The sequence below is a fragment of the Podarcis raffonei genome, chromosome 7 (genome assembly GCF_027172205.1).
Source record: "Podarcis raffonei isolate rPodRaf1 chromosome 7, rPodRaf1.pri, whole genome shotgun sequence".
Lineage (NCBI taxonomy): Eukaryota > Metazoa > Chordata > Lepidosauria > Squamata > Lacertidae > Podarcis > Podarcis raffonei.
The window spans coordinates 67724498-67752421 of record NC_070608.1 but is presented as its reverse complement, the minus strand read 5'-3'; the positions used below and the strand labels follow the sequence as shown (position 1 = coordinate 67752421).

The 27924-nt window shown below is 41.6% G+C and overlaps 1 protein-coding gene across 2 annotated transcripts; it reads left to right on the top strand.

Moving 5' to 3' along the window:
- Window positions 1–845: 845 nt before the first annotated feature.
- Window positions 846–27030, top strand: ZCCHC2 (zinc finger CCHC-type containing 2). Of its 2 annotated transcripts, XM_053397059.1 has the most exons (14): window positions 918–2039; window positions 3964–4069; window positions 6274–6350; window positions 7514–7585; window positions 9669–9781; window positions 11263–11357; window positions 12582–12665; window positions 12879–12936; window positions 15325–15454; window positions 16326–16390; window positions 17214–17305; window positions 20930–21058; window positions 22745–24196; window positions 25166–27030. In XM_053397059.1, exons 1-14 carry the CDS (start codon window positions 1107–1109, stop codon window positions 25231–25233), a joined length of 3474 nt encoding a protein of 1157 aa, XP_053253034.1. In that variant the 5' UTR covers window positions 918–1106; the 3' UTR covers window positions 25234–27030. The 2 variants fall into 2 exon arrangements, with proteins under 2 accessions (XP_053253035.1, XP_053253034.1); XM_053397060.1 differs by lacking the exon at window positions 20930–21058 and having other exon boundaries at window positions 846–2039.
- Window positions 27031–27924: the final 894 nt, after the last annotated feature.

Sequence of the window (27924 nt, the reverse complement as noted above, 5' to 3'; positions counted from 1 at the left end):
TAAAAATTAGGAGAGGATGCTGAGGGGACAGCAGATCTGGCTCTAAAGAGCAAGTCACAGCTGTCGCCTCCACCATGACAGTAGCAGCAGCATCCCTTGCCAGCGCCTTTTCAGTACTGGCCCCAACTTGGTGGAACGCTCTGTCACAAGAGACTAGGGCCCTGCTGGACTTGACATCTTTCCGCAGGGCCTGCAAGACAGAGCTGTTCCGCCTGGCCTTTGGTTTGGACTCAGTCTGACCCTGATGTTTCCCTCCCCTTATGGTTTTGACTTTTAAAATGAGGCTGCATTTTAAATTGCATTTTAACCTGGATTTTAATTTTTTTCTTTTTACCCCTTATGCTTTTATTGAAATGTTATTGGTGTTAGCCGCCCTGAGCCCAGCTCTGGCGGGTGAGGGCAGGGTATAAATAAAATTTATTATCGGTAGTATTAAAGGCTGAATCTGCTGCCCCTGTGACTCCTGCTGCCTGAGGCAGTTGCCTCACTTTGTCTCATGGGTGGGCCGGCCCGGATTACCCACCCACTTAGACACATACCAGGTTCGACATTTTTGTGCAGCAACACCCTGCCATCTCTGTCCGCCCCTGCGGAAGCCATGCAAGCGCTGGTTCGATAGCGCTGCAATCCTCTCTCCCGGGGTCTCCCCTTAGGACCCAGCAGGCGGGGCGGGGTCAGACGGAATCGTCACGGCGCAAGGCGACGCGATTCTCGAGGCGGCCCTCCGATTGGGCGGGGAAGGTTCTGCTTCTATTCCGGAGCCCGCCCGCCCTACTCCTCTTGCTCCTCCCACTCACCGCCCCCTCCCACCACACACGCTCGCTTCTCCTTTCCGTTCGCGCCGGTCAGAGCGAGGGAAGAAGGGGGCGGAGCGTCGCGTCTTGACCTGCGCAGTAGAGACTTTCTCTGCCTCCCTCCCCCCGCCCTCCGCGGGCACGCAGGCCATCACGCACTCCCTCAGGCCGCCGCCATCGCAGGCTCCTCAGCGAGCGCCTCAGGTTTCCTGCTCGGTGACGGAGGGCCATGAGCGGCAGCGGCGGCTCCTGACGGCGGCGCCGCTGAGCCCGCCTCGCTCGCTCGCTCCTCCTCCTCCCTTCGCGCCGAGGATGCTGAAGATGAAGCTGCCGGTGAAGCAGCAGCAGCAGCAGCAGCAACGGCAGACGATGAGCCACCAGGAGGCGGACGACGGCGGCGGCGAGGGAGCGGCGGTTGGCGGCCTGGCCAGCCACCCGCGCCGAAGCGGCTCCTCAGGGGCGGCGGCTTCCCCGGGGCCCGGAGGCCCGCCTCTGCGGTGCCTCTGCGGCTGCTCGGCCGGCGGCGCCCGCGAGGCGGTCTACGAGTGGTTCGGCCTGGCGCTGGGCTCCTCTCAGCGGCTGGAGTTCGCCGTGGGGCTGCTGGACCTGCTCAACCCGCTCGAGCTGCGCTTCCTGGGCTCTTGCCTGGAGGAGCTGGCCCGAAAGGACTACCACTGCCTGAGGGACTCGGAGGCCAAGGCCAACGGAGGAGACGCCGCCCCGGCGGCCACCGGCAACCCCGCCGCCGCCCAGGCGCAGCAACAGCAGCCGCCGCAAGCCCTCACGCCGACGCCGCCTTCCCCCCCGGGCGCCGCTGCAGCCGCTGCTTCCCCGCCTCCGGCCGCGCCTGCCCCGCCGCCGGGGGGCAGCGACTTCCGCGACCCGGCCGTGCGCTCCAAGCTCATCGTGTACTTGGCGCTGCTGGGCTCCGAGAACCGAGAGGCGGCCAGCCGGCTGCACCGGCTTCTGCCTTGCGTGGACGCCATCCTGCAGAGCTGCCGGCCCGGCGGCGAGGAAGAGGAGGAAGCGGCGGCGGGGAGAGGCGAGGAAAAGGCGTCGTCGGAAGAGGGCCTGGGTCTGGTGGCCCAGGAGGAGCTGCTGCTGCTCTTCACCATGGCATCCCTGCACCCCGCTTTCTCCTTCCACCAGAGGGTCACGCTCCGGGAGCACCTGGAGCGGCTGCGGAGGGCCCTTTGCCGCGACGTCGCGGAGGACGCGGGCGGGCTCACCTGCCGCGGGGGTCGGGTAAGGGCGCCGCTTTGAACGCGCGGAGCGAAAAAGAGAGAGGGAGAAACACACGTCTTTCGCCTAGCCCTCCCACGCCTTTTGCTAATCCCCCCTCCCACGCGTCATGAATGGAGTCTTCCCGAGCCGCCGCCCCCCCCCCCCGGTGCTCTCGCCTGCTGCACAGGCGCCCGGAAGAACTTCTCCTTGTGACATAACAGTGTCTCGAGTTAGGGGATGAGCTGCTAGAGGCCCTCCGCGCTCCATCCCTTCCTCAAAGTGGCCCTTTAGTGGCGGAGGAGGAATCTGGTGGGCGGGGGGGGGGAGAGCTCAGTCCGTGGGGGTGAGCTGCAGTGTGTCTGTCTGCTGCAATAGGTCCTCTTGTCCTTAGCAGGATGAGCTGACCCAGTTTATCCCTCTGCTCCTGGAAGTAAGGGAGTTTCCCATTGCCTCACCGCTGCTTTTCCACAAAATGTTTTTGGTACAAGCTGCCGCGGATGTGTGTTGCGCAGAAAGGCAGGATATGGGGGGGGGGTTAGTTTAAATAAAGGTTGCCAGATATGTGACCATGCAACTCTTACGTGCAACGGCTGTGGTTTAGACCTGCTGGCACAGAATTAGAAGAGCATGAAAATCAGAGAAAACAGAAGGGAAGTGGAATTGGGGAGGTACCCTCATGTTTGAAATGGACTTCTCAGGCAGAACCAGAGGTTAAATTGTGGGGTTCCTCAAGGTTCAGTTTTATCCCCCATACTGTTCAACGTCTACATGAAACTGCTGAGTTGGGTTGGGTCATCCAGAGTTTTGGAGTGCGCGATCAGCAATTTACTGATGACACACAGCTCTACTGCACCTTTACATCTCCTTTACTGTGGATATGATGGACTGGTGTCTTGCCTCAGTAATGGACTGGATGAGAGCCATTACTGAATCTTAATCCAGATAAGACTGAGGCACTGTTAGTGGTTCCCTAGGCCAGATGGATGGAAGGTTGCCTGGTTTTCATTGGGTTTCATTAGGTAGTCTCAGTCCCGTGGAGTTCCTTCCATCAGCTTTGACTGGTGGCCCAGCTGTGTCCCTGTCTGGACAGGGATAGCCTCACTTCTGTTATCTATGCTCTAGTAACCTCTAGATTAGATTACTGCAATGCGTTGTATGTGGGACTGCCTCTTTAAGTGGTTTGGAAACTTCAGCTGTTGCAGAATTATGTGGCCAATTTGCTCACCAGGGTAAGACTGAGCATACAATTCCAGTCCTGGCCCAACTGCACTGGCTGCCAGTTAGTTTCTGAGCCCAATGCAGAGTGCTGGTTTTGAACTATAAAGCCTTAAATGGCGCAGGACCGCAGTATCTCAAGGACTACCTCTCATATGAACCAACCTAGACTCTGCAATCATCATCTTGAGGCCCTTCCATGAGAGGTCCGGAGGGTAGCAACATTTCTGTGTTAGCTTCCTGCTTGTGGAATGCTTTCCCCAGGTACACTCACCTAGCACCTTCGTTACATATTTTTAGGAGCCAGGCAAAAATATTCCTCTTCTCCCAGGCCTTTGGCTAATTAAACAATCTATGGCCTTTTAAACTTGGTGAGAGGTGGACTCTTGCTTTGCTTTGCTTTGTTATGTCAGTTGGTGAATGTGGTTTGGAGAAATAGCCTAATAGGCCAAATTGGACCCCTAGCTAGAGGTTTCTTGCTCCAACTATAGGACTTGGTTTAAAATTTTGAAATGACTGCTCCAATTTAAAATAACTTATCTGATAATGCAACATACATTTAGAAAAGGAACAGATTTTTAATTACAGGCCCTAAGTTGCATATATAATGCTTTTTGCATTATTTTTCACATGCATGTTGTTTCCTGTTATCTTTCTACTGTCATACTTTTATATCACTAAATGTAATCAGATTTATATTTAATATTGTTATTTCTTTTCCTCAATTTAGAACTTTTCTCATAACTGCATGGCAAGGAATGAGAGCGGTTTACTTGAACAAAGGGCAGCACTTCACGATAAACATATGGTAGCCTCCCACAGACCACAACAAGAAGGTATGTAGATCAAAATCTCATATTTTGAGTAGCTAAATTATTAGCAAAGTTTTTCCCCCATTTTATGTCTTTTGCTCTCAGGTAGTGGTGAAGTGGAAATGTTTCCACTGTTATGTTGTTCCACTAAAAACATCCCATTTTTGGAAATATGTAGCTTTTGTAATATCAATTGGTATAATAAAAAACGAATCAAAGTCAAATTGGGCAATTGTAATTGAATATCAATCAAAGGTAAAAACGAAGTTACAATTAACTTTTTCAAAAGACTATTCCTTAGAAACATATTTATGTGCACAGCTCTTCAGATATGCTAAAATGAGTGTATTTTCTGTGTCTTCCATTTTTTTCTTAAATTGCTACTATGGGCAATGAGTGTTAATAAGTTGCCATGTGTTTAAATATTTATAAACCAATCACAATTTCCACCTAAAGCTTTGAATTTGCTTGATTATAACATTTAAGGCACACTGTGGTGTAACATTTAAGCCAGTGTGGTGTAGTGGTTAAGAGCGATAGACTCGCAATCTGGGGAACCAGGTTCGCGTCTCCGCTCCTCCACATGCAGCTGCTGGGTGAACTTGGGCCAGCCACACTTCTCTGAAGTCTCTCAGCCCCACTCACCTCACAGAGTGTTTGTTGTGGGGGAGGAAAGGAAAGGAGAATGTTAGCCGCTTTGAGACTCCTTTGGGTAGTGATAAAGTGAGATATCAAATCCAAACTCTCACTGAGTATGCCTCCATTGATTCATTTTTTTCTGATAAAATACTTTAGTTTGACTGCTTTTGTATATTTGCTTATGTTATATAAATCAAACAGATACGCTACATCACGTCTCTGGCAGTGGAAAATAAAAAGAATCATCTCCCTGCCCCCCCAACTTTCATTGGTAGTTTGAGTTGATGAAATTCACAAACTAGGAATATCCATTTTTGCTATTGCAAAGCTTTTTAATAGAAGCTAATTAAGATAGCTCTTAAGTACAGTTAATAGATTAGAAATTGCTGGGAGGTAGCAGAGGAGGGACAGAACCCTTTGGCGGCATCCCACTACATTTCTATACTGGGTGTAGAAAAGAGGGCTTTCCTCCTGGTAGTCCAGTTTATATATGGGCTGCATGCAGAGGATGGAAAAAGAACTCAGCCCCTTTTCTACTGGCCTTAAGACTTGCCTGTCTGGAATTCCTTATTTCCTGTTGCTACTAGACTAGTGTTTAAACACAAAGTGGGATAAGTGTGCACGTATTTTAAAAATAAATAAATGTAGTTGTGTTCACATCTGTTTAAGTTAAAAGGAACTATGGTTCAAAAATTAGTGAAGTCTGACTTTTTCTTGTCTTGGGACTAAGCCTGTGGTGTTGCAGTAAGTGGGGAAGATTGCAATGCTACAAAATATTGGATGGCTGGATTTGGTTTTAAAGGTTCATTGCCCCTTTTGCAGTGCAGTCCAGCCAAGTATATTACAATTTTACTTTTTAAAGTTGTGTTTATGTTTTGAACTGTGTTTTATATTTTACACTGTTTGAGGTTTTAAAATATTAGGTGGTTTATAGCTGTTTATAAATAAATAAATAGTGTCCCCACGTTGTGGTAACTACCTTGCTTCTGTTCTGTCCTCTCTTATCCTTTCTGTTCTTCATTTCATAATGAGTAAGGGGAATTGAGAGCTGTTACATTTGATAAAAGATGTCCCAGTCAATGTCTTCATTGTGTAGGAGGACAGAAGTAGTTGCCTAAAATTGTGGAATTGTTCTTTTTACACTAATTCTCCAGAAATACCGGGAACTTCTTCAAGGTTATTGAGAGATAACTCATGATTTAATTAATTCTAGCTTGCTGATTTCTTGGGTTGCTGAGCTGTAATACAGTTTGAAGTCAAACAGTGAATTAGTTCAAATAGGCCTTTAACAATTCATTTTGGCTGATATTGCCGTGTAGCCTATGCAGATATAGTTGGATCAGCATACACTGGGCAACAGAGGACTAGCCCCCATTGCACAGTGGTACTGATGGGTAGTAAATTGAAGACTTTGAAAAACCATATAGTTAGAAAGAAGCAGTGATGTGCTGTTTCCAAATATATTAATTCCAGGTCCAGCCTTCTAGTGTTTTAGCAACCTGGGCAAGTACCTAATACAGAGAGGTTAAATCATGAAAAGTACTTGTGAACTGTTGAACATTTTTACATTTCCAGTTTGTGTTTTTCAGCTGTTCATATTGAAAAGATAATGCTGAAAGGAGTACCAAGGAAAAGAGCTGACAAACATCTGGAGTATACTTTCAAAGTAAGTGATCAATCTGTGGGCTGCAATTCAGAATTATTTAGGTATAAAATAATGAGATTTTGCTATTGTATTTCATTACAATGTTTGTGCACTGCCTTAAGAAGCTTGATTGAAGGGTGGTCTAAAAATATAAGAATACATTAGAAAAGGGTTAAAACGTCAGATGGATGTTCTTGCTTAATCAAGCAACACTTACCTATGCATAGATTCACAGAGTTTTTTATGGCAGCTTGTTGTACGAGTATTGTAATTCGTTATGAAAACACTGTTGCCTTGTTATATTAAAACAGAAATGCTTACAGTCAAATTGAATGTGTATCTTGAAATGGGCTAATTTGGGCACCGTAATATATTTTAGTGGGGACGCGGGTGGCGCTGTGGGTAAAAGCCTCAGTGCCTAGGGCTTGCCGATCGAAAGGTTGGCGGTTCGAATCCCCGCGGCGGGGTGCGCTCCTGTTGCTCGGTCCCAGCGCCTGCCAACCTAGCAGTTCAAAAGCACCCCCGGGTGCAAGTAGATAAATAGGGACCGCTTACTGGCGGGAAGGTAAACGGCGTTTCTGTGTGCTGCGCTGGCTCGCCAGACGCAGCTTTGTCACGCTGGCCACGTGACCCGGAAGTGTCTCCGGACAGCGCTGGCCCCCGGCCTCTTAAGTGAGATGGGCGCACAACCTCAGAGTCTGTCAAGACTGGCCCGTACGGGCAGGGGTACCTTTACCTTTAATATATTTTAGTATATATGAAGTTGATATTTCCCAACCTAAAATTCTAATTTGGATAAAAAGATTATCTATCCTCTATTAGTCAAACCATTTGGAGGATAGAGAAATCATGAATCAAGTACTATATATAAAGAGTATTTGATACATGTCCAGTGAACTTACTGTAGTATGTCAGGGCAGTGGTTTAGAGGTTAGATATTACACCAAATGAAATCAGTTTTGGGATGAGATTCATACTTGTATCTGTCTTATTATCATGTTTGGGAATTCTAGAATACCTTCTGTTTCTAAAAGTGGCTTCCCCAACAGGCTGATTGAACTTAGTCTAGAAGGCACCAGGTTAGGAAAGGCCACCTTGATTACATGGAACGTTGGTATCAAATCTGTCATGGTACCCTGTAAAAGCAATGTATGGCTATATAATTATATTTTCTTTTTCATCAGGTAATCTGGTCTGATAATTCTATATCCTGTGTAACAAAAACACATCAAGATTTACAGGAATTTCTACTGAAAGTACGTATTTGAAAGGGATTGTATTGTAAAAACAAGCATCTTATCGCAGTTCTATATTCAAAGGTACAAAGCTAGCTTGAGATTTATGTACCGTATTTTTCGCTCTATAAGATGCACCAGACCATAAAACACACCTAGTTTTTGTAGGAGGAAAACAAGAAAAAAAAAATTCTGAATCTCAGAAGCCAGAACAACAAGAGGGATCTCTGCGCAGTGAAAGCAGCGATCCCTCTTGGTGTTCTGGCTTCTGGGATAGCTGCGCAGCATACATTCGCTCCATAAGACGCACACACATTTCCCCTTACTTTTTAGGAGGGAAAAAGTGAATCTTATAGAGCAAAAAATACGGTATTTGATCTTCAAGGTAGAACTGAAAAGCTACTATTTTACCAGTGACTTTAAAACACACACACACACATATGGTGGACATGTTCAGATGTTATATGCAATTTGAGTTGACAGTTTAGATTGGTTAGGAAGCAACAATTTCAAGTTGTTAGCTGCAAGTAACTTATCAAGTAGGGACTGCTTGTTTCAGCAATAACTACATACCGTATTTTTCGCTCTATAACACGCACCTGACCATAACACGCACATAGTTTTTAGAGGAGGAAAATCCGTAGGCATGCCATCCGTAGGCATTTCCTCCATAACACGCACAGACATTTCCCCTTACTTTCTAGGAGGAAAAAAGTGAGTGTTATGGTGCAAAAAATACGGTACATACATATCTATATCAATACTGTCTAATATTAGAGTCAATTTGGTGGGACCATTTGAGGTCCTCTATCTCTGTAATCTCTACATCTAAAGTGGCAGGTATCGGATTAGCTAAACTGCCACTTCTATGGCCGAGCGAAGAAAATTTCTAGGCAGGTAGCTCCCATGTCCTAAACCTCTAGATCTTTAGAGAGTTTGTCTCCAGGAGGACATATCTATATAACAGTTCTTTAGGGTTTGTAGGAAGGGATTGTAGCATTGGGAATCAGAGGGCATAGGAATGTTATAGGAGAGAGGAGCTCAGTATTGGGAATGTAGGGTGGAAGTGAGTCTTCCTCTGATGCAGGGATCACAGTCCTTGTGAGAGCTCTTTATCACGTCTGAACTAGGGACAGCAAGATGGTGATTGCTACAAAGTGCCAATTGACTTACAATCATCACTGCAGTATGGCTGACTTGTATTAAGACACAAGCTCTGATAGTCTTCTAAAATGTTCTCTTAAAAGAACCTATCATGTCTATACTATTATTTGAAATAATGTATTAAGTCAAGTGTAATTTAAAAATTAATATGTTGTTGATGGTCAGTTTATAGTTGGGGGAAGTATAATGGTGGCTGTTAAGAAGAAAAAATAACAAAATGTTTTCCGGCATCTTCAACATGTTAAAGCTGTTTATGGTTATTCTATTGAAAAAATACGTAGAATTTTAGCTCAGACACTGAAAGGAGTTTATTCATCCTCAGCTGCTTGGGAACTTCTAAATACTAGGTACTGAAAAATTTTACAAGTTGGCTTCCAAATTATTTATCCCATTTGCCATGAAACCTGTGGATACCAAAGTAAAATTGACTACTTCAAAATAGGCACAACGTAATAGCTTTTTTTCATGCCTGGAAGAAGTTGTAGTTCTAATTAGAGAAGGGATTAAGCCTTAATTAACATTAACCTGCTTTTATTACTAGACTGAAGGGACTGGTTGTGTTTTTAAAAAAACCAAAAATTGCATTAATCAATGGTCTGTCTATTTTTGGGACAGGGAAGTTCAAATGCAGTGCTAAGTAAACATCCTATCAGCACAAAACTTCCTGCTTGCACAGTGCCCCCCCTTGCTGTTCTAGTTTGGGGGTTCAGCTCTTCAGAGCAGATTTGAGGAGGGTGTACGGCTGTGTAGAGACTGGGGGGGGCACATTGTATAAGTGGGAAACCTTGTGCAGATGGGATGCTTGCTTAGTGCTGCATTGGATATAAGCCACTGCTGATAGAGTGTAAAAGGAGCTGTTGCCACCTTATGATGATTTGCATGACTACTTTGATAGAAATTTCTGTTATCTACCAATAATTAACATTATCCTTCTCACCAGCTTCCAAAGGAACTTTCTTCTGAAGCATTTGACAATACTATTTTAGGAGCATTAAATCAAGGGTTCCAGAAGCAAGAAGAAAGGCGACACCTAGACTTTGAACCCATGATAAGGTAAGAGTTTGAGGAAATTAATATGGTGTTTACTATATTAATTTTGATGTGGTGCTCTCACCTTCCATATTATGCATATGGTTAATCTTTTTAAACTAGAGATTCACATAGGAAGACACCTTGTACCAAATCAGAACATTGTTATATCTAGCTCAGTATTGTTTACACTGAATGGCAGTGGCTCTCCAGGTTTTTAGACGAGAATCTTTTCCATGCCAGGAAATGGAGGAATGGAGGTGCTAGAAATTGAATCTGGGACACTTTGCATGCAAAACATGTGCTGTATTACTGAGCTTCACTCCTTTCCCTTAATCTGCACCTATGGAACTATAGTTCTGCAACTTCAGAATCCGAAAAACAAGGCATTGCTGAGTCTGCATAGCTGTAGTTAAACTGCATATTCAAACTGGTGTCCCCAAAATCCAAAGAATGCTGAGGAGGGAGGAAGGAGAGCATAACTTTTCCATTCCTCACTTGGAGAGAACATTTGTGTTCCTGCATCTTTGGAATATTCTCTCCAAAGAATTTTGTTTCACCTCTTCTGACTTTTTTGAGAGAGCGCTAAAAATGTTTATATCCTGTTAGGCCTTTGACCTATTCTAAATACTGGCTTTTAGGATTCTGAATTGCATTTTTTGCTTCATTGGTTTTAATTTTAAGCTGCCCTGGGAGGTCTGGCCCTTAAAGGCAGAACAGAACAATAAATTTGTAGAGTGCCAACATGAATGAAATCCAGTGCTATTAGTTCTTATGTGCATTGCTGACCATAAGAGTACAGGACCTATGCAAGTGTTGCATCCAACACATAAGATATGGACATGAGAATTACTGTGTATTCTACTGAGCCACCCACTCTTGTTTCAGACTTTTTAAGTAGTTCTTACCTTCTTGCTTTATCATTTTATCCTGTTGGACAGGAGAGGCATGGCTAGTAACTGGGTATGAGCCTTTCTTCCTATCACACATAAGACCTTAGCAATGCAAACTGGCCAAGTTGCATAGGTACATCATCTGTCTTGTACCAGACACCTGAAATAAACTGTACCTGTCCATTGTGTGTACATGGCATGCCAAACTTGACTTTGTCACAACGTAATGTGTAATGCAATTCTTCCTCTGGGTCAAGCGTTAGTGTTTTAACATAAGCCTAGAAATTCACTTCCATCTGCACCCACCCCTACCCAAAATAGGATATGAATTAGAAATGGGTAGAATCGTATTCTTAAATTTGGTTTTTAAATCACAAATCTTAACCGAGAAAAGCACGGGAGCAATCAGAATAATATATGTCCTCTCAGCCCCTCATTTTTTGTGGGGGGGGGGCTAGTTCACATTCCAATTCTGGTTGTTTGGTTTGGGTTTAAATAAAAGCTAAGTTGAATGAATGAAAAAGTAATATATAGGTTAAGGTAACCTTGATTGGATTGTTTACTTACTTACTTACTATTTATTTATTTATTTATTTATTTATTTATTTATAGGCAGCTGTTTTCAACAACATCTCAAGCTTTTCTGCAGAATCAAAGAGTAAACAGCTTCTTTCAATCTCTGTCCTCTGAGTCTTTGCACGTGCACAGTAAGAAATTTCTAAACACACTTCTGATTGATTTACAGATTAATACAAAGTGTTTGTATCAGATAAGCTTACACACTTATATTTAAGATACAGTTACATTGACTTCAGTAGGATTAATAGATGTTACTGAGACAGTGTGCAGTCTCAGACTGGTGTATCAAGATTTGATAATAGCCACTAAATTTTGAATGCTACAGTCTGTCCGTACCCTGGCCCTTTTAACTTTTGAGGTCCAGACATACACTCTATAGAAAGCTATAAACTCTCCTAAGCCTTTAAACATTGTAAAACTGATGTCATCTGATTCTAGGCTCCAGAAATGCCATCATGTGCTTTATCAACATAGTCGACTGATCCTATCTATTGTGTTCTTAGAATTTCTTACTAGAGTTCTGGCTTTCAGATAATAACCCTTGGAAAACACTATTTCCAAGTATGTTGAAAACTGTATAGCTTTTGTACAGTGGACTTCTCATTTAAGGCAACCAGCTGTAAGGGTTCAGAAGAACAAAAGAATGCTAGCCTTTAAACACGTTCATTGTTGCATTTTTAATTTAAAATCTTCAGCGGATGTACTGCTGCTGGGTGATGCATTTACAAGAATTTGGTATTATTATTATTATTATTATTATTATTATTATTAAGTTGCTTTTTTGCCAGTACAACCCAAATGAATGTATGGTTGACATAAGTTATCTAATGATATACTGTATCTTGAAAGCTGGCCAGTAAAAAAGAAGATATTAAATTATAAAAAAGAGGATATGAAATTAAATGAAGACTGAAAACCGATGGCGTAAGCAGAGCCATCCTGTCAGGTCCTTAACAGTTTTAGAGATTAGCATATTAAGAACAGATAACCAGCTAAAATTATCAACTTACTGTTTTACAATAAAATTAACTTGCTGCAGTATTGGCAGACAAGGACTTCTAAACCAAGAGGAGGAGAGTGTATATGTGAGAGGCTTTGGAATGTATATAGTTCTGCTTTTAAATACATAAATTTATCCCTCACACCAAACCAGTACAGGAGTTCTCTGAATGCTCCTAATGTTAGATTGGTTAAGCTGCCATGGAATCTTGAAGCAATTTAATGCAAGTAGCTGCAAGGTATACTCCCCATAACTTCAAATTTTCTACAGCCCGTTGTAAAACTAGGAAGCTGTTAAAATTAACCTTTTGAGTAATACCTTTTGAAGTTGTTCAATGATGCTTACCTTCCAGATAATCTCCAATCTTCTCTGAAAACATCTAAGCTACCAGAACATTTCAAGGAGGACAGCTCAGAAGCTTCAAGTCAGGAGGAAGGTAAGCATTCAGTTCAAAATGACCTTGCAGTTCATTATCCTGCCCCCCCCCATTACCCCTACTATAGTATTATTTTTGCTCTTGTGAAAATGCAGAGGGCCAAGGATGAAATTTTATTATTTATACCCCACCCATTTGACTGGGTTGCCCCAGTCATTAATTTGCCCCAAATTAACTTGATCAATAATGTTTTTACTATTCTTTCCTATCCAGAAATGATACAGCACACAGTGATTCACAAGAAACATAATGGGAAATGTCCTATTACGAAGTAGGTCCTTGTTATTTTCTCATTTAAACTAATACATTTGATGCTTGGTTTTTTTGAGGGGAGAAATATCTGTCATACTGTTGTTATGAAACTGCTAGGGAACATCTTGTGGCAAATTGTAAATCTTATGTTTAGTATTTGGAAAATTTTTCTACGGTACAGTTTTCTTTCTACATATAATTCAAGAAAACAGCATCTGTGAAGACAAAGGCTAAATCATGTACTATGGGAAGGGAGACCAACCAGTTAAGCCAAACCCACCCCACCCCCCTTTTTTTATTCACTGCTGCCACCAAGTGGATATCTTTATTTTCCCTTACTGCCTTCCACAGAGAAGTCCTTTAAAGTTTTGGACTTTGATTCAACCAGCCTACTCCCAACACTGGATAGAGTGGCAAACCATTTGGTTGTGGGGTGAATAACAAGGTTTCAGATGAAGTTTTTCAAAAACAAACTATACTTTCACTTAAGATTTTAGTAGGCCATGGACAAAAAATATATATATTTACAGTTTGAGTAAGTAACAGAAATAAATGCATCCAGCTTATACCTGTTCTGGGTTGTTTCCCTAACTAAGCCAATACTTCAATAGTTTGAATCCTTTAATTCAGTTCTGGCCGTATTGTTCTCTTCTTCATAGTCCTTTTTGCTGCAGTGCTCAACTTTCCACAATTCCAGCTTTCATTCAGTCTCTAACTGCCCTATTTTCTAGCATGACTCTGTAGACCATCTCTCTAGACCAGACATGTCCAACCAGTCAACCACAATCAACAGGTAGATCCCCTGGTGATCCCTGTCGATCGCAGGATTAAAAAAACTCCAGAATGAATGCTTCTTTCCCCTCGCTCTGTCCCTCCGTCGCATCAAGCAGGCGTATTTTTGCAGTTTCTATTTGCAATGGTGGATACTATGATTGCCTTTAGCACTGCCTGCTCTTGTTAGCTGTGGCGTTTGAGTTGAGTTATTGATGTTATATCCTCTTTTAAAAAGCTCAGCAACTGTGGTCAATATCCCCAAAAATCTCAACAACTCTGTTCTCCCCCCAAAAGCTCGACAATCCTCAATGACAATGGGTAGATCACCGCCAGTTTTTTTATACTGGAAGTAGATTGCAGTCTCTTGGGAGCTGGATGGGCCTGCTCTAGACCATCTAGAAAATAGAGTCTTGATTAAATTTCTATTTCCCGTTAATTGCCAAGTTCCTAGGGTAGGTATTTGATCTTCCTGTGCACAGGTTAATGAGCAACACACTTTTTAAATATTTACAATATTACAATACATTAATATTTAAAATAAAAATAGTTTGTGCATATTATTATTATAAAAATGAGAAATGTTTGTGTCAACATGAATATTGTTGTGAAAGTAATCATATTTACATGGTTGTAAATTACTCCATACTCCCAAATTCTATAACATAACAGGTTCCACTTTTCCATAAATATGCTACCATCCTGTCTTCCTTACCTTATTTTGACATCCGAAACTTTCAATAACTGTTGAAAAGTTGTTGACACTTCCTTCTTCTTTTCCTTGTTATACCTAATACACATCCTTGCAGCTGTCAGAAGATAATAATTTCTCTGGCTTCCTTGAAATACCCTCTTAAACTTCTGGCTCTCCTGCAAACAACTTGCTGAGCAAAACATCTCCTTATAACTTTCCTATGAGCATTTGACCTCCAATGCACAAATGCTTTGGAGGCGAAAAGAAACCATTTTACAATTGTAAAAGCCCCAGCACAAAACAGCAGACAGTCTTATTTCTTCACAGAGCCATTTAAAGAAAAATTAACATGAGCAAAGGTTGAAAGGACCTCTTGAATGAACACACTTCACTGACTTTTTACTTGCACACATTCCCACTGTCTAATCTCTTCATCCATCTCTGGTGTGGTAGCCCATATTAGCTTGGCTGCAGTGCTCTTTCAACAGGAAAAATGCATCACAGTGTTATTGATGCACAATAATTACCTTGAAGACACTTGCTAACCTAGCTTTTTAAGACTGGCAGAACACTGGGTGCCTGCTTGGAAGATTCCCAGTTTGTTTATGTAATAATTTGTTTTAAGGTTTTCAATGGTGCAATACAATATAAAAAGAAAAACATACAAAATAAGACAACAAATAGCAGGCAGAGGATTAAGTATCTCAGTTTTAAAAAGCTCAGACATACCAGTGCTAAGGGAGGTGAAATCAGTGAATTAACAAATGCAGTTGCTGTTTTGTCCCAAGCGTGCAGATTAGTGTCTATCTACAGAAATCCAGTCTCTGAAATTCAGTAAAAAGATCTAGCCCTGTGGGTTGTGCATGGGTGGACATTTTCCTGGATGAATTGAAATGTTAGAGGTACTTTCAGTGACATAAACTCATGTATTTCTTATAACAGCACAGTTAATACTAAGTGTTCTTCACTGGATGGCTTCAACATAAATTCTGAGCATAACGGTGTGGCAGACTGGAGAAGAAAAGGCTGTGCTGTTCAGCAGCATCCAGAGCATTGCACATTACTTGATCAGGTATTTATTTGATGTGTCTTAAAAGCACATTTTTCTTAAGTGGCAGCAGAACCCCATTGAATTCACGTGTTTTATTTTTAATAAAACCTCCCTGGAGTGACAGTTAGTGCTGGTGATGAATTACACCACTTTTCACAAGAGACCTCTTACACCCCCCCACCCCACCCATAGGCTGAGTGACAGGTGCCAGCAGTAGCATTTCAAAGGGATGGAAGGAGTAAAGCAGTGGGCAGGTTGGGGCAAGCTACAGAGAGCAGAAACATGACCCAGAGGTTTTTGCATAATTTGCAAGGTTCATGAAAGGGAACATGACAGTTCATAAATACCATGTGTGCATTTTTTAAAAAACAGCTTAGGTAGTGCTCTTCATCTGTGGGTGAAAAGCAAAAAAAGCTGAAGCCACTATCTATAGTCTTCTGCTTTTGAATTGAATTGTGCCACTCCCTGTGTCACTTTAAGATGAGTGTTAGACAGTTAGATCATCTGCATCCTATCTTCCAAACAAGATACTTCCCAGAAGCCACCAGTTGACTCGCCACAATTTTAAGCAGTGAAAGCCTTGTACGTCATTCCCATTTTTAAGCAATGGAAATGCTTCATGTTTAAGCTTAGATAGGACTTTCAAAGAGGAAATCATCTGCAAATATTTATTTGACTCAGTTAAGACAGAGAGGTTCCTTGAGTGTGCTGGAACACCAGCAGAGCATAAGCATAGAAAATTGTGAGAACTTGTACATCTCATTCCAAATGATGAGCTGTTACGTGGGAGGAAAATAACTTTGTGTCAACGTTGTTCCTTTGGTCTAAGTGCAGTTGTAGCATTTGTCGGTCTCTAAGTGGGAGGCTTTTGATCTGCTATTTCGTTCTCCAGTATACAGGGGAGAAGAGAATTTTGCCTGTAATGAGCAAGAAGAAAGGAAAGCTCCAACCGGAAAAGTAAGTACTACACACATTAAAAATAAACAGAATATAGCTTATGCATTTATCAAAATATAGCCATTAAGTATAGCATTCAGATTTATTGGCTTCTGTTAGAGGAAAGCTGATCTTTTTCAGAATTTGCTATGAGTTTTTTTGTTTGTTTACTATGAGTGGTAAACAGAGTACAAACCGTGGAGAGAAACAGATTACGATCACTGGTTCACACACATTTAGCCAAGTTTGTGGTGTGTTTCTTCCATCTCCAGGCAAGGTAGAATAAAGTAGCAGCAATTGAGCAGCATGCAATAGCACGATGCTCATTCACAGTACGTCATTGATTGTTTCTTAGGTCACATCCACACCATATATTTAAAGCACATTTATACCACTTCAACAGTCATGGTTTACCCCAAAGAATCCTGGGGATTGTAATACATCCCTCTCAACTGCTTCCCACTTCTTCAACAAACTACAGTGCCTAAGATTCTTTGTGTATGGTGTGGATGTGACCTTACGGTGGCTTACCGTGATATGCACACCAGGTCTTTCATGCAGATGTTGACTTACTATCTAATAGCCTAATCAGAGGTTTGCCTAGACATACAAAATACAATTTGTTAATATAATGCAATGTACTAACATATATTAATATATGCATGTGTACCAGTAACTACGGTCATGTTAAACCAAAAGTTTAAAAACTTCTGAGTTTTGTATAGCACAATCCATATCCTTGAATAATTTTGAAGTTGAATTGAAAATACTAACCTCGAGGTCCTATGAGAGACTTCATGACCACTTATTTGGAAAAATGAACTATGTTTGTATTCTCACACAGAGATAAAATAAAGAGAACTGACGCCAGGTTTACCATCAGAACTAGCTGTATGAGAGTCGCCGATGCTCACCTCCACCCAGGAACAGTAAAAGGTAGGAAATGTGGTTGGAGACTTTTCAAGTTCGTTGGAGAAGCTTCTCTCTCAGTGCCAGCTATAGGGAGGGCCAGGGACAAAAGCTGGTGGAGCAATGGATGTGGCTCTTACCTTTGTACAGTAGACTACATTCCAGAGGTTTCTATACACGCATATCTCTTGATCCAGGAAATCAAGCGACAGCATCACAGTTAAAGGAGTACACTCAGAAGAGTGCAAAGCATGGACATTGAGGGTTGTGACCTGGGAGAGGGAATGGCCTAAGGAAAGTCTCAGGTGCTAGACACAGGCCTTGAGGGTCATGATTTGCTACTGGGCCTGAGGCTCCCCACTCAAGTCTTAAATTGTTTGATTTATACATTAATCCATTTATGCATACTGCACACGGATGATTGTATGGCAAGATGAGCTGATAGGGCAGGAAAATATTAAGATTCTCTTAAAATTGCCAGAAGTCTTCTTCATGGTCTTTCCCATTGTTAGTTCTGTGTTTGGATACTGCACTTACACGAGTCAATTCTGGAATCATTCTAGAACTTTAACTAGGCTTGTGCCCCACTACTTGAGAGGACATCTTATACTGTCTGTGGAACTTGAAGGGCAAAATGAGTGCTCCCATTTCTCTGATCACTGTGAATGCTCTTTTCGACTGTTCTTCACTTTTATTAAATTAGAGAAGCTTTTTCCCTTTATTCTAGTTAAGAAATAGAACTCATTTTTCTTTCAATTTGTGGTTTAATCTAGTTGTCCTGCATGTCTATGGCACAGTTGGGAGTGTGGTGTTCAAAAGGTGCTGTGGCTATCAAGGTGTTAGTAGAGAGTACCCATTCTGGATGGGACCCACCAGTGCTTTGGTTTGTGTCAGTGAATGGCATATGGTAGGCTGTTCCCTACGCTTACAGATAAAAATGATCTTGACATGGTCACTATTCCACTTGAGATACTGCCGTGGGTAAATGGCTGCAAGTACTGTAAAGGGACTGTGTTTGATCTCTCCCCCAACTCGAGTCACCTGACTCCAAGGTGATACTTGAATACAAGGCACCTGTGTAAGGTCTAGATGAAGATCTGAAATGGCAAACGTCTTCTTTTGATCCTCTTAATGAGTCCCAAAAGCAGGCATAAGCAAACTCGGCCCTCCAGATGTTTTGGGACTATAACTCCCATCATCCCTAGCTAACAGAACCAATGGTCAGGGATGATGGGAATTGTCCCAAAACATCTGGCAGTCCAAGTTTGGGGATGCCTGCCCAAAAGGATAATATGGCCATGTCAAGCTATTGCATTGATCCTCCTCTACCAGCTTTCTCTTCCTCCAATCTAATTGAGTAGATTCACTGACAAGACTTGGTTCCTAGTCTGTAGTATTAGTGTCCTCCAGGCAGAAATTGAATTCTGCCCCAGTAATTGTTTCATCAAAGCCCAGCCTTCCAGAACTGATCCTTGATAAAATCTGCTGCATCTCCTTAGAACACACACTCCTGGATGCAGTGTTGCATCAAATTTTCAGGTCATGCAGTCCTCCTTGTGCATAGTGTTTCTGTTTAGACTGATGTTCTTGAAGATTGCCTTCACTTTCGTATTTTGTCCTACCATTGAGACCATAAATCCCTAGAGCACAGAAAAAATTGAAGTCACACTTGCTTGAGAAGCCAACCATCTTACTTTCCCACATATAAAACTGTTGATGCTTCAAAACCCTAAATGGTAGCCATATATTGGTACCATAGCGTGATCTACGACTGGAACCAGTACTTATGCATGCTACTTCCAACTCTGCACTGAGAATTAAATATTTGGTACCACAAGCCTTTCTGATGTGGAGCCAGCATACTCTGTGGGATTCACTTGTTACAAGCATGCACTTGTCACAGTTAATCATTTCCTTCCTTTCACACTTAAATTGCTAAGAAATATCTGTAGCAGAGGAGCTATGGAATATTCTTTTTAATTTTTCCAAAACTAAGAGTACGGATCTAGTTTGAACGTTCATTAATGATTTGGGGTCTGGATACCCCTTTTCTTCTCAAGTGACTAGATAGGTATGGGGAAAGCACTTCTGTTTTCTCTTTATGGAGTATCTACATGAAATTATTGATCTTACTGACATTCAGAAATCTGAAATTCTGCTGAGCCAGTTGGAACAGTTGCCTCAGTGGCATCCTGGAGCAAAAGGAAGATCAGTCTTGATATGCACTCAAAAAACAAGCAATAAAACTCCACTTGATACAGCAGTTCCATCACCTTCATCTCTGATTCTATTCTATGGAATAGGTTCAGCCATAGTGACCACTTCCTTGGTCCCAACAGGTCCAGATTTTCAGTGACAACATTCTTACCATATTTGGCACTAATACATTCTTCTCCAATGCCAAAACCTCTGGATGGAGCAGGGCACATATTTTTTTCCTAGTGACAATTTTATATCTGCTAGTCTGCCCAGTAAACTGCATCCTCTGTATCTGTACGCAATCTGACTTAGCCCTTGCCTTTCAAAAAAGATCTCCAACTTAAATTTGTCGCAGGTTTTGATTGGTTAACTTTTCTGTTTGCAGGAAAGTCTTGCATATCTGTGAATCACTCTGGTCTTCCCCCCTTTGTAAGAGTCATAGTTCTGGAAGGATATCTGTTTCATTTGTTACGTCACTCTTAAGATGTCTGTGATTCCAACCAACCTCCAATTCTCTTGATGGCTAGCTACCACGTAATAGATTCTGCCAAGACTTGGGCATTATAGTATCTGGAGAATGGCTATATTGTGTGTGTGTGTGTGTGTGTGTGTGTGTGTGTGTGTGTGTGTGTGTGTTGGATAGAAATACCTCTTGAAAAGGTGTGCCACTGCATACTTCCTAAAGCTGATGTAGCATTTGGCAGAGCATGTCTTTCATAGCCTGTTTTTGGACCTAAAGCCACCTGCATCCTCTTACAGGGGTCAGCAAGCCAGTTGTGTTCTTCAGGTTGCTTAAGACACATGCATATGATAAGGTCCTCTAAAGAGGAGGAAACGTAAGTGTTAGCAACCTGGCCTAAAGTTCTAGAATATTCCCAGAGTTGGCCCTGCATTGGTGCAGAACCCTGCTTGGAACTGCCCAGATAATTACTTAAACAATGGCAATCCCATGTTTAGATAGGACAGGATGTATCGTGGGGATGCTCAGGATTATGGTGATGATGATGATTTATTTTGCAGAGTTGAATTGGTCGTGTATTTCTTCCAAAATTACATGGGCCAGAATTCAAATAATTGAACACTAGCCCTCTGTTTCTTACTTTCGAATCAGAGGACTTTGAGCAGCACTCGTACATGGTGGGGAGATTAATTGTTCAACGAGAGAAAGTAAAAAGCTCCCACTGTTCATGCCCATGGCCATTGTGTCTAAAGTAGCTCTTTGAAATTCAGCCGTAGATTCTGGTATATCATGGCAATGGCATTGTGCAGTTGTGTAAAGGTTCTTGTCTTTTACTATTGGATAACAAACAAAAGATCCTTACTATGGACTTGATTTCAGGGAGCTATTGACTAGGTAGCAGGTGAACGTTGCAGAAAATGGCAAGTTAATATGCATATTAATTAATTGACCATGTCTAGTGGTAACCTTTGCTGAAATGAAATCTCTTCTAGATTCAAATTTAGACATTACAATGGGACATGACACATGTGGAGAAACCTCTTCAGAGAGTTACAGTTCTCCTTCTAGTCCACGGCATGATGGAAGGGAAAGCTTTGAAAGTGAAGACGAAAAAGACAGAGGTTGTATATCTGTACTTTTAAAATAATAAGAGTATATATATAATTCCTTTAGTGTGCTTCTCCTTTCATTTGGATTGGTGTGCCTAGGTCAGGGACACCAGAAATAGCCTTAGCAACTCCACTGATAACTAGGTATTATATTCTGCATTCTAACTGAAGTTTTAAAATCTGGATTCCTCTGCACAGAGGGGGACAGCCTTCCTCTTAGATCTTTTCTCCCTCCCTGTTTGGGAGCACTTGTCTAACTAAACCATAAATGTATTTGTGAAAACTGCAGGACATACTTGCAAAGGTTCAGAACATCATACCACAATGTAACCTGCACCTAATCTTGTGAAATAACTTCTTTTTCATACCTCTGTGACTATGTTCAGAGTGGCTTTAAATGCCTCTTCTGAACCCATGGATGAAGAGGTGACTATTCTGCACATCCATTCCATCTGCCTCATATACTAACAAATCTCTACTCTCTATTAGTGTCATCGACAACTCTTGCTTTATATTGGTCATTAAAAATAGACTTAATTTAAGCAGAATCGTAGAGTTGGAAGTGGCCCCAAGGGCCATCTAGTCCAACGCCCTGCAATGCAGTAATCTTTGCCTGTATGTATTGTGGGTTCCTGAGAGAAAAGGCTTGAAAAGAAATATAGGCATAGTTAGAGCTGGGCTTCAAGCTTTACTCAAGTCCCACAAAATCTGAATTGCCTTATCTGTTCTTGAATTGATGTAATTTTCCAAACTTGCATATTATGTATTATAACCTTAAATATATAGTTTGCTTTACAAAATCACTTAAACTTACTGACTTTATTTTCAGTCATTTAAAATGTTTTTACGTAACTACTTTCCCACTTTAGTAACGTAACTGAGAAAGTAATGGATTTCATAGAATTTTAGAGTTGGAATGGACCCTGCAGATCATTTAATCCAATCCCCTGCTATGCAGGAATACACAGCTGTCCTATATAGGGATCAAACCTGCAACCTTGGCATTATCAGCACCATGCTCTAACCAACATGTATTTCCTGGGTTGTATTCAGTATAGTGCTAAGTACCTCATTGTGTGAGCGGAACAACTTCCCTTGTACAACAGGACTTCTCCTTCTTCCATGTGCCCCCTAAATCTGTTCTGGACAGATTTTGGGGTAGTGTGATGGAGGATAGGAATAAACCATTAAACAAGAGGAAGTCATTCTGCTCATACAGTTATTTAGCTGAATACCACTTGATGTGTCTATTCAAGATACTGAAATTTTATTTACAAATGCCATGACTGTTTCGCAGATAAAAGGACTACCCACTTCTCATTAACATAAACTAAATAAGAGATAATACTTTCACAGTGCAGTTGAATAATTGTGAGCAGAAGTGCCTTACCAGGCAAGCGTATTTTTAAAGATGCTCAAATGATGACATAATATGCCATACGGTGATTTTTGTAGCTTTCAATTGTGGTACAAAGTTGGATGCTTCCTGTGAGCAAGAAATGGGAAACTGAAAAATAGCAAGGAGCAATCATCACTATAAATGGCAACTTTAATCTACCTGTCTGTCTCTCTCTCCCCCCCCCCAATATTATTGTATTATTAGTCCTTTTAAAGCTATTTGAAGTGGCTAGGTCTGGAAAATATTGCTTATAGAACCCTTAATGTTTAAGTGCTTAATTATACCCTGTTTCCCCGCAGACACAGATAGCAATTCTGAAGATTCTGGGAACCAAAATGTGATGAGATTTGCTGGTTACGGTGCTACGGACCTCAATAAGTCACCTGCACAGATTTCGGTGAGATCAGACAATGGAAATATCGTAGAGGATCCTTTGAATCCACAGTTTCAGCACATTTCCTTTATACCTGCTCTGCACTACGTGGTGCACAATGGTGCACAGAAGCCTGAAACTGTAGTCCCACCACCCATATCTGCTGATGGGAAAACTTTGGGAATGGTGGTCACAAATGCAGCTCCTGTTGGAATGGGCTCCACTGGTGAATCTGAGAAACACGTTGAACTTCTGTCTTCGCCTTTGTCTACCACTTTCCTCCCGCCCGCAGTCCAGTCTGGTAGCCCTGCATTGCATCTAGCAATACACAGAATGAAGATACCTTCGCCGCAGGCGCCGTCTGAAAATTGTGCAGTTAGTGGACCACAGCAACAAACTGGAAACTTAAGTATTGGATCACCAAACACTGCCTTTATCCCAGTCCACAACCCAGGTAACTTCCACGGGCCCACAGTTCCTACTACAGACCCAATCTCAAAACCTTCACCCCATGTGATGGGCTTAAATCAAATGGTGCCTCATGTTGAGGGGAACGCAGGAGTGATCCCTCAACCTCCCAGTCTAAAAGTAGTTGTTCCTGCAGCTGGCCTCTCCACAGCACTTCCACCAGCTCCGTTTCCTGTTCCAGTGACTCTTCATGCTACCAGTGTGTTGCCCAATCAGAGTACGACTGTGCTGAACACTGTGGCATCAACACCACCACCTCCATCATCTGGTCTGTGCGCTAGTCAGGTCCAGCCTACTGTTCCTCCTGCAATTCCTACCCACACACCAGGTCCTGCACCCAGTCCGAGCCCTGCTTTAACCCACAGCACAGCCCAGAGTGACAGCACATCCTACATTAGCGCTGTTGGGAACACTAATGCCAGTGGGAATCTCTTGTCTCCACCGCAGTTGGGGTCTGGGCCCTGCGGGCCGTGTGGGTCTTGTGGTCGCAGATGCAGCTGTGGGACCAACGGAAGTCTTCAGATTAACAGTTACATTTATACCAATCCACTACACGGACAGTTCTACCGAGTTCCATCTTTCATCCCTCTGCCATCACTTTGCAGTGGTAGCTACCTCAACCAACCGCATCAAACCAATGGAGCACAGATTCCTTTTTTCGTGCCTCGGGCCTCTTATGCAAACGGGCATCTGATGCATGACCCCGTAATGGGGAGCCAAACCAACTACGGTATGCAGCAAATGGCAGGATATGGGAGGTTGTTCCCTGTGTACCAAGCTTCAAATGTAGTTGCCAATACTAATGGATCAGGGCCCAAGAAGAATGGGAATGTGTCCTGTTATAATTGTGGTGTTAGTGGGCACTATGCACAGGACTGTAAGCAGTCATCTTTGGAGGCCAGTCAACAAGGTAATCCTAACTCCCAACATGGTTGCTTCTGAATTCACTTAGCTTCTATTCTTGACCCTGCTGCTCCCATCCTGCTATCTGTGGGTTGTATGACACTTTGTGTGCGTGTGTGTGCGTGTGCATGCATGATTGTCAGTAATGTCATCTAAGAGCTTGTAATTGGGCCCAAATAAGTTACTTTGTCATAATGGCATTCACAGATAACCAAGCAAAAAACTGGGTCACACGGCACCAGTAAGGGAATAGCAAGTGAAACTCGCAGTGCACCTCCCTGGTTTATTAGATTTTTGCACTGCTAAAATGTGACTCTGTATCTCTTTAGTAGCACATCCCAAAGCAGTTACAAAACAAAACATGGTTTTTAAAGTTGGTAATTTACACATGCTTTACATGTTATGAACTTAAAACCAACCACTCACTTACCCCTATGCATAACTAAAAAAACAAAAAACAAATCTCCCTCTCCCTGTTAATGTGACTGATTAGACATTTCAAAATGTGTGGATAAACCATTAAAATGTAGGGTGCCATCTGTTTTATAGCAGTATTCTTTTTAATATTTGTAACTGTGATTTATCCATTTCCACCCCTTGGGGGTTTTTGTGTTGTTGTTTTTTTGGTGTGTGTGTGTTTATATCTGGTAAAACTTGAACAGAGAAGATCAGTTTGGTAGGCTGAAGCTATGTGTTCTAGAGTAGTCCCATTGAAATAGGTGGAATTGCTCTACAGTTGTTAAGTCCAGTATACTGTATGCTTGCTTGCTTGTTTGTTTGTTTGGAAGAAACTGTCTTAAGACTTTCCTTTTATCTAAAATCTGTCTTCTAGGCAGGTTATATAGATTTAGCTTCCATTTGGATGGAAGAATAGGATTTGAGGAAGGGTATGTTCATTTGGGGGTTTTGTAGGTTTTCTTATAACTTTATTATTAAGTGTAAGCAGTGACTTAGTAAGTTCTTTTTCCTGTTCTAGGCACTTACAGATTGAGATATGCACCTCCCCCACCCCCTTCTAATGATACGTTGGATTCTGCTGACTGAAACCAAGTAAACATTGCCTACATACCAAAATGAAGGTTGGGAAGTCTGGGGAGTTCTTTGGATTTGAGAGATTCCTTGTGTGTGTTTGTTTTTATTTTTTTCCTTTTGCATTTTTTCATTGCTCGTGAATGTCTGTTGTAATACAAAGGAAGAAAGCGGTTTTGCTCCTGGTCTGACTTGCATAAAGCATGTTGCTATCTCGGCCAATCAATCAAAAGAGTATTTGAATGAATAGACTTTTGCACTGAAGATATGCAATGTTTACTGCATTTTTTTTTTAAAGAAAAGGTCATTTAACCTCTGACTACACTGGTTGAACAGCCATACGGTTGAAAGGGGTAATTGGAGCATGCTCTCACAAGCCACCTTCCCCTTGCCCTCATTTTCTCGTGCTGCTATTGTTCTTTCCCACCTTTTGCTGGGCCATTATCTCTCCATGGGACTGGATTGATGTTCAGCCGTTTATTTCTACACTAGTAAATTCCTATGCTTTTGATCTGATGGGGGCATTGCTTGCTTTTTTTGAGAGTTTGGAAATTCACAATAGTACATGTGCAAAAACGGACAAAAATAAAGAGCTTATATGTGCCTAAAAGACACAAATAAAACATAGGATGGGGAAGGCTTAAAGCTGTGTGTGGACCTTTAACTGATTTCTGAAATAGAAATACATTGAACAATTTTACTTCTGTTGTAGTATTTTTTTTTAAGCCTGTTGGTTCAAATTGTGTAACTGGTATGAATGCCTTAGTTTGTGTGTCTGCATTTGTAATGACAGTTGGCAGCAAATCCCTTTATTAAACATATACACTACATTGTTGATACAAAAATGACTTGATTTTTAACATCTTCCCCTTTAGTCTGTTACAGTGTTGTGTTAGAATGTAACTGGTTTATTTCAATCTGGTCAAAAATCTATGTATTCTACAGAACCGTCGGGTATTTGTATACTAGAACCAGTCTACCAAATAGCAATGTCACTTTCTTACGACAATTTTACCACTGTGTGATCACGATATAATGTGAAAGGCTCTAATGAGTGTAAAGATTGATCATGTTATATCACAAAGTTTAACACTGCTGTATTTTATTTCTCAAAGCCAAGATGTACTAAATTGCTTCCAGATAATATTTGATTTCTTAAGTGCACTGAGTTTATCTGGAAGAAAGCTTTTGACTGTTGAAATCAACACTGAACTACCATCCTTTGTGTACCCATAGGTATCACAATTCATAGAAGAAATGTAGATTTTGCTTTAAAAAAAGAAAAAGATATGCAGCAGATGGGAAGCAGTCAAAACAGTTTCATTTCATTTCTAATTGCTAAACAAGAAACTTGAAGAAGCTTGATTTACTACATTTCTTCATAGATAGCATTTATATTTATAGCACCAATATATTTTGAAAGTGAGGGAGTAAAGGGGTAGATGAGAGCTTTAATTTAAAAAAGAAAATTAGCATAGGAAATTATCTCCGTTATAAAAAGTACTTTTATTTGCTCTGGGTATGTTGGACCATATTAAAATGAAATAATTGCTTTTGAGTTTAGTGAGGGTGTTGAAAGCACCAGTGGACTTCATTCTCAATTATCTGCCAGTTTACTTTATGGAACTTTATGATTTCAGATACTGTACTGTAAATGGGAGGTATGTTGCCTTCTCTTTATTTGTATGTTTACCATATACTTTGATATTTGAAATGTTATGTATGGGAAAGCTCACTTATATTTCTAGAACAAATTGGATTTTATGCAGCATCTTTCCTTGAATTAACAGCAATAAAAAGAGAAAAAAATCATGTTTGAAAATACTGTACTTTTATTCAAGGCAATGAATTGTCTTACCCATATCCTACATTGAAGTTTAGAGAGTTGGTTGTTTTAGCAGGCTCCAAAGATCTTAAGCTTGAATAAAAGTTATACACTTAACTGATAGAGGCTGGCTACAAATCACTGCATAACTCAACTCAAAACTGGTTCAAATCAGAGATGCTGGGAAAATATATTGTGGCTCACCGTTGAAAGGGATAAGTCACACTTACAGGTTACAATTATTAGTTACTTAGGACTTACTTCCACACTATTCCTAGTAATGCTTATGCAGTTTTTCTCAAATTTTCTTATGATCCACACCAGTTACTCATTAATTGAGAATTTAATCACTGCTGTGGTAATACAATCATACAGTATACCTTAACCACAGGTGGCTGGGAGTTGCATTTTTTAAAATAAATGTTTGATATTGTTATGTTTTTAGATATTGTGTAAGCCACACAGAGTGGCTGGGTTTCCCCAGCCAGATGGGTGGTGGTATAAATAATGATGATGATGATGTTAAAGCAGCTTAGGAGTATCCAAACAGCAATAGCTACTGTACCTTACAATCTAGAGTAAGTGGAAAGTATCGGAGCTGCCAAAAAGGCACAGAGGCATGATTTCAGCTACAAAGCTGGCCCTGCTGGAAAGTTACTGAGTGCAATAGCTCTTCATGTCATTCTACTCGCACTTATCACATTGCTAAACTACTGAAAATTTTGCATAGTGAAAACCTTTTGGTCTAACTGATCTACTCAGATGATTAACATTGTGGGACCACCACTAAACAGTAACTTGAGTAACCTACCATGTGGCTGGCTGTATGAATTGGGCCCAAATCAATGAATAGTTGTTGCATGTCCTAGACAGGGAATAAA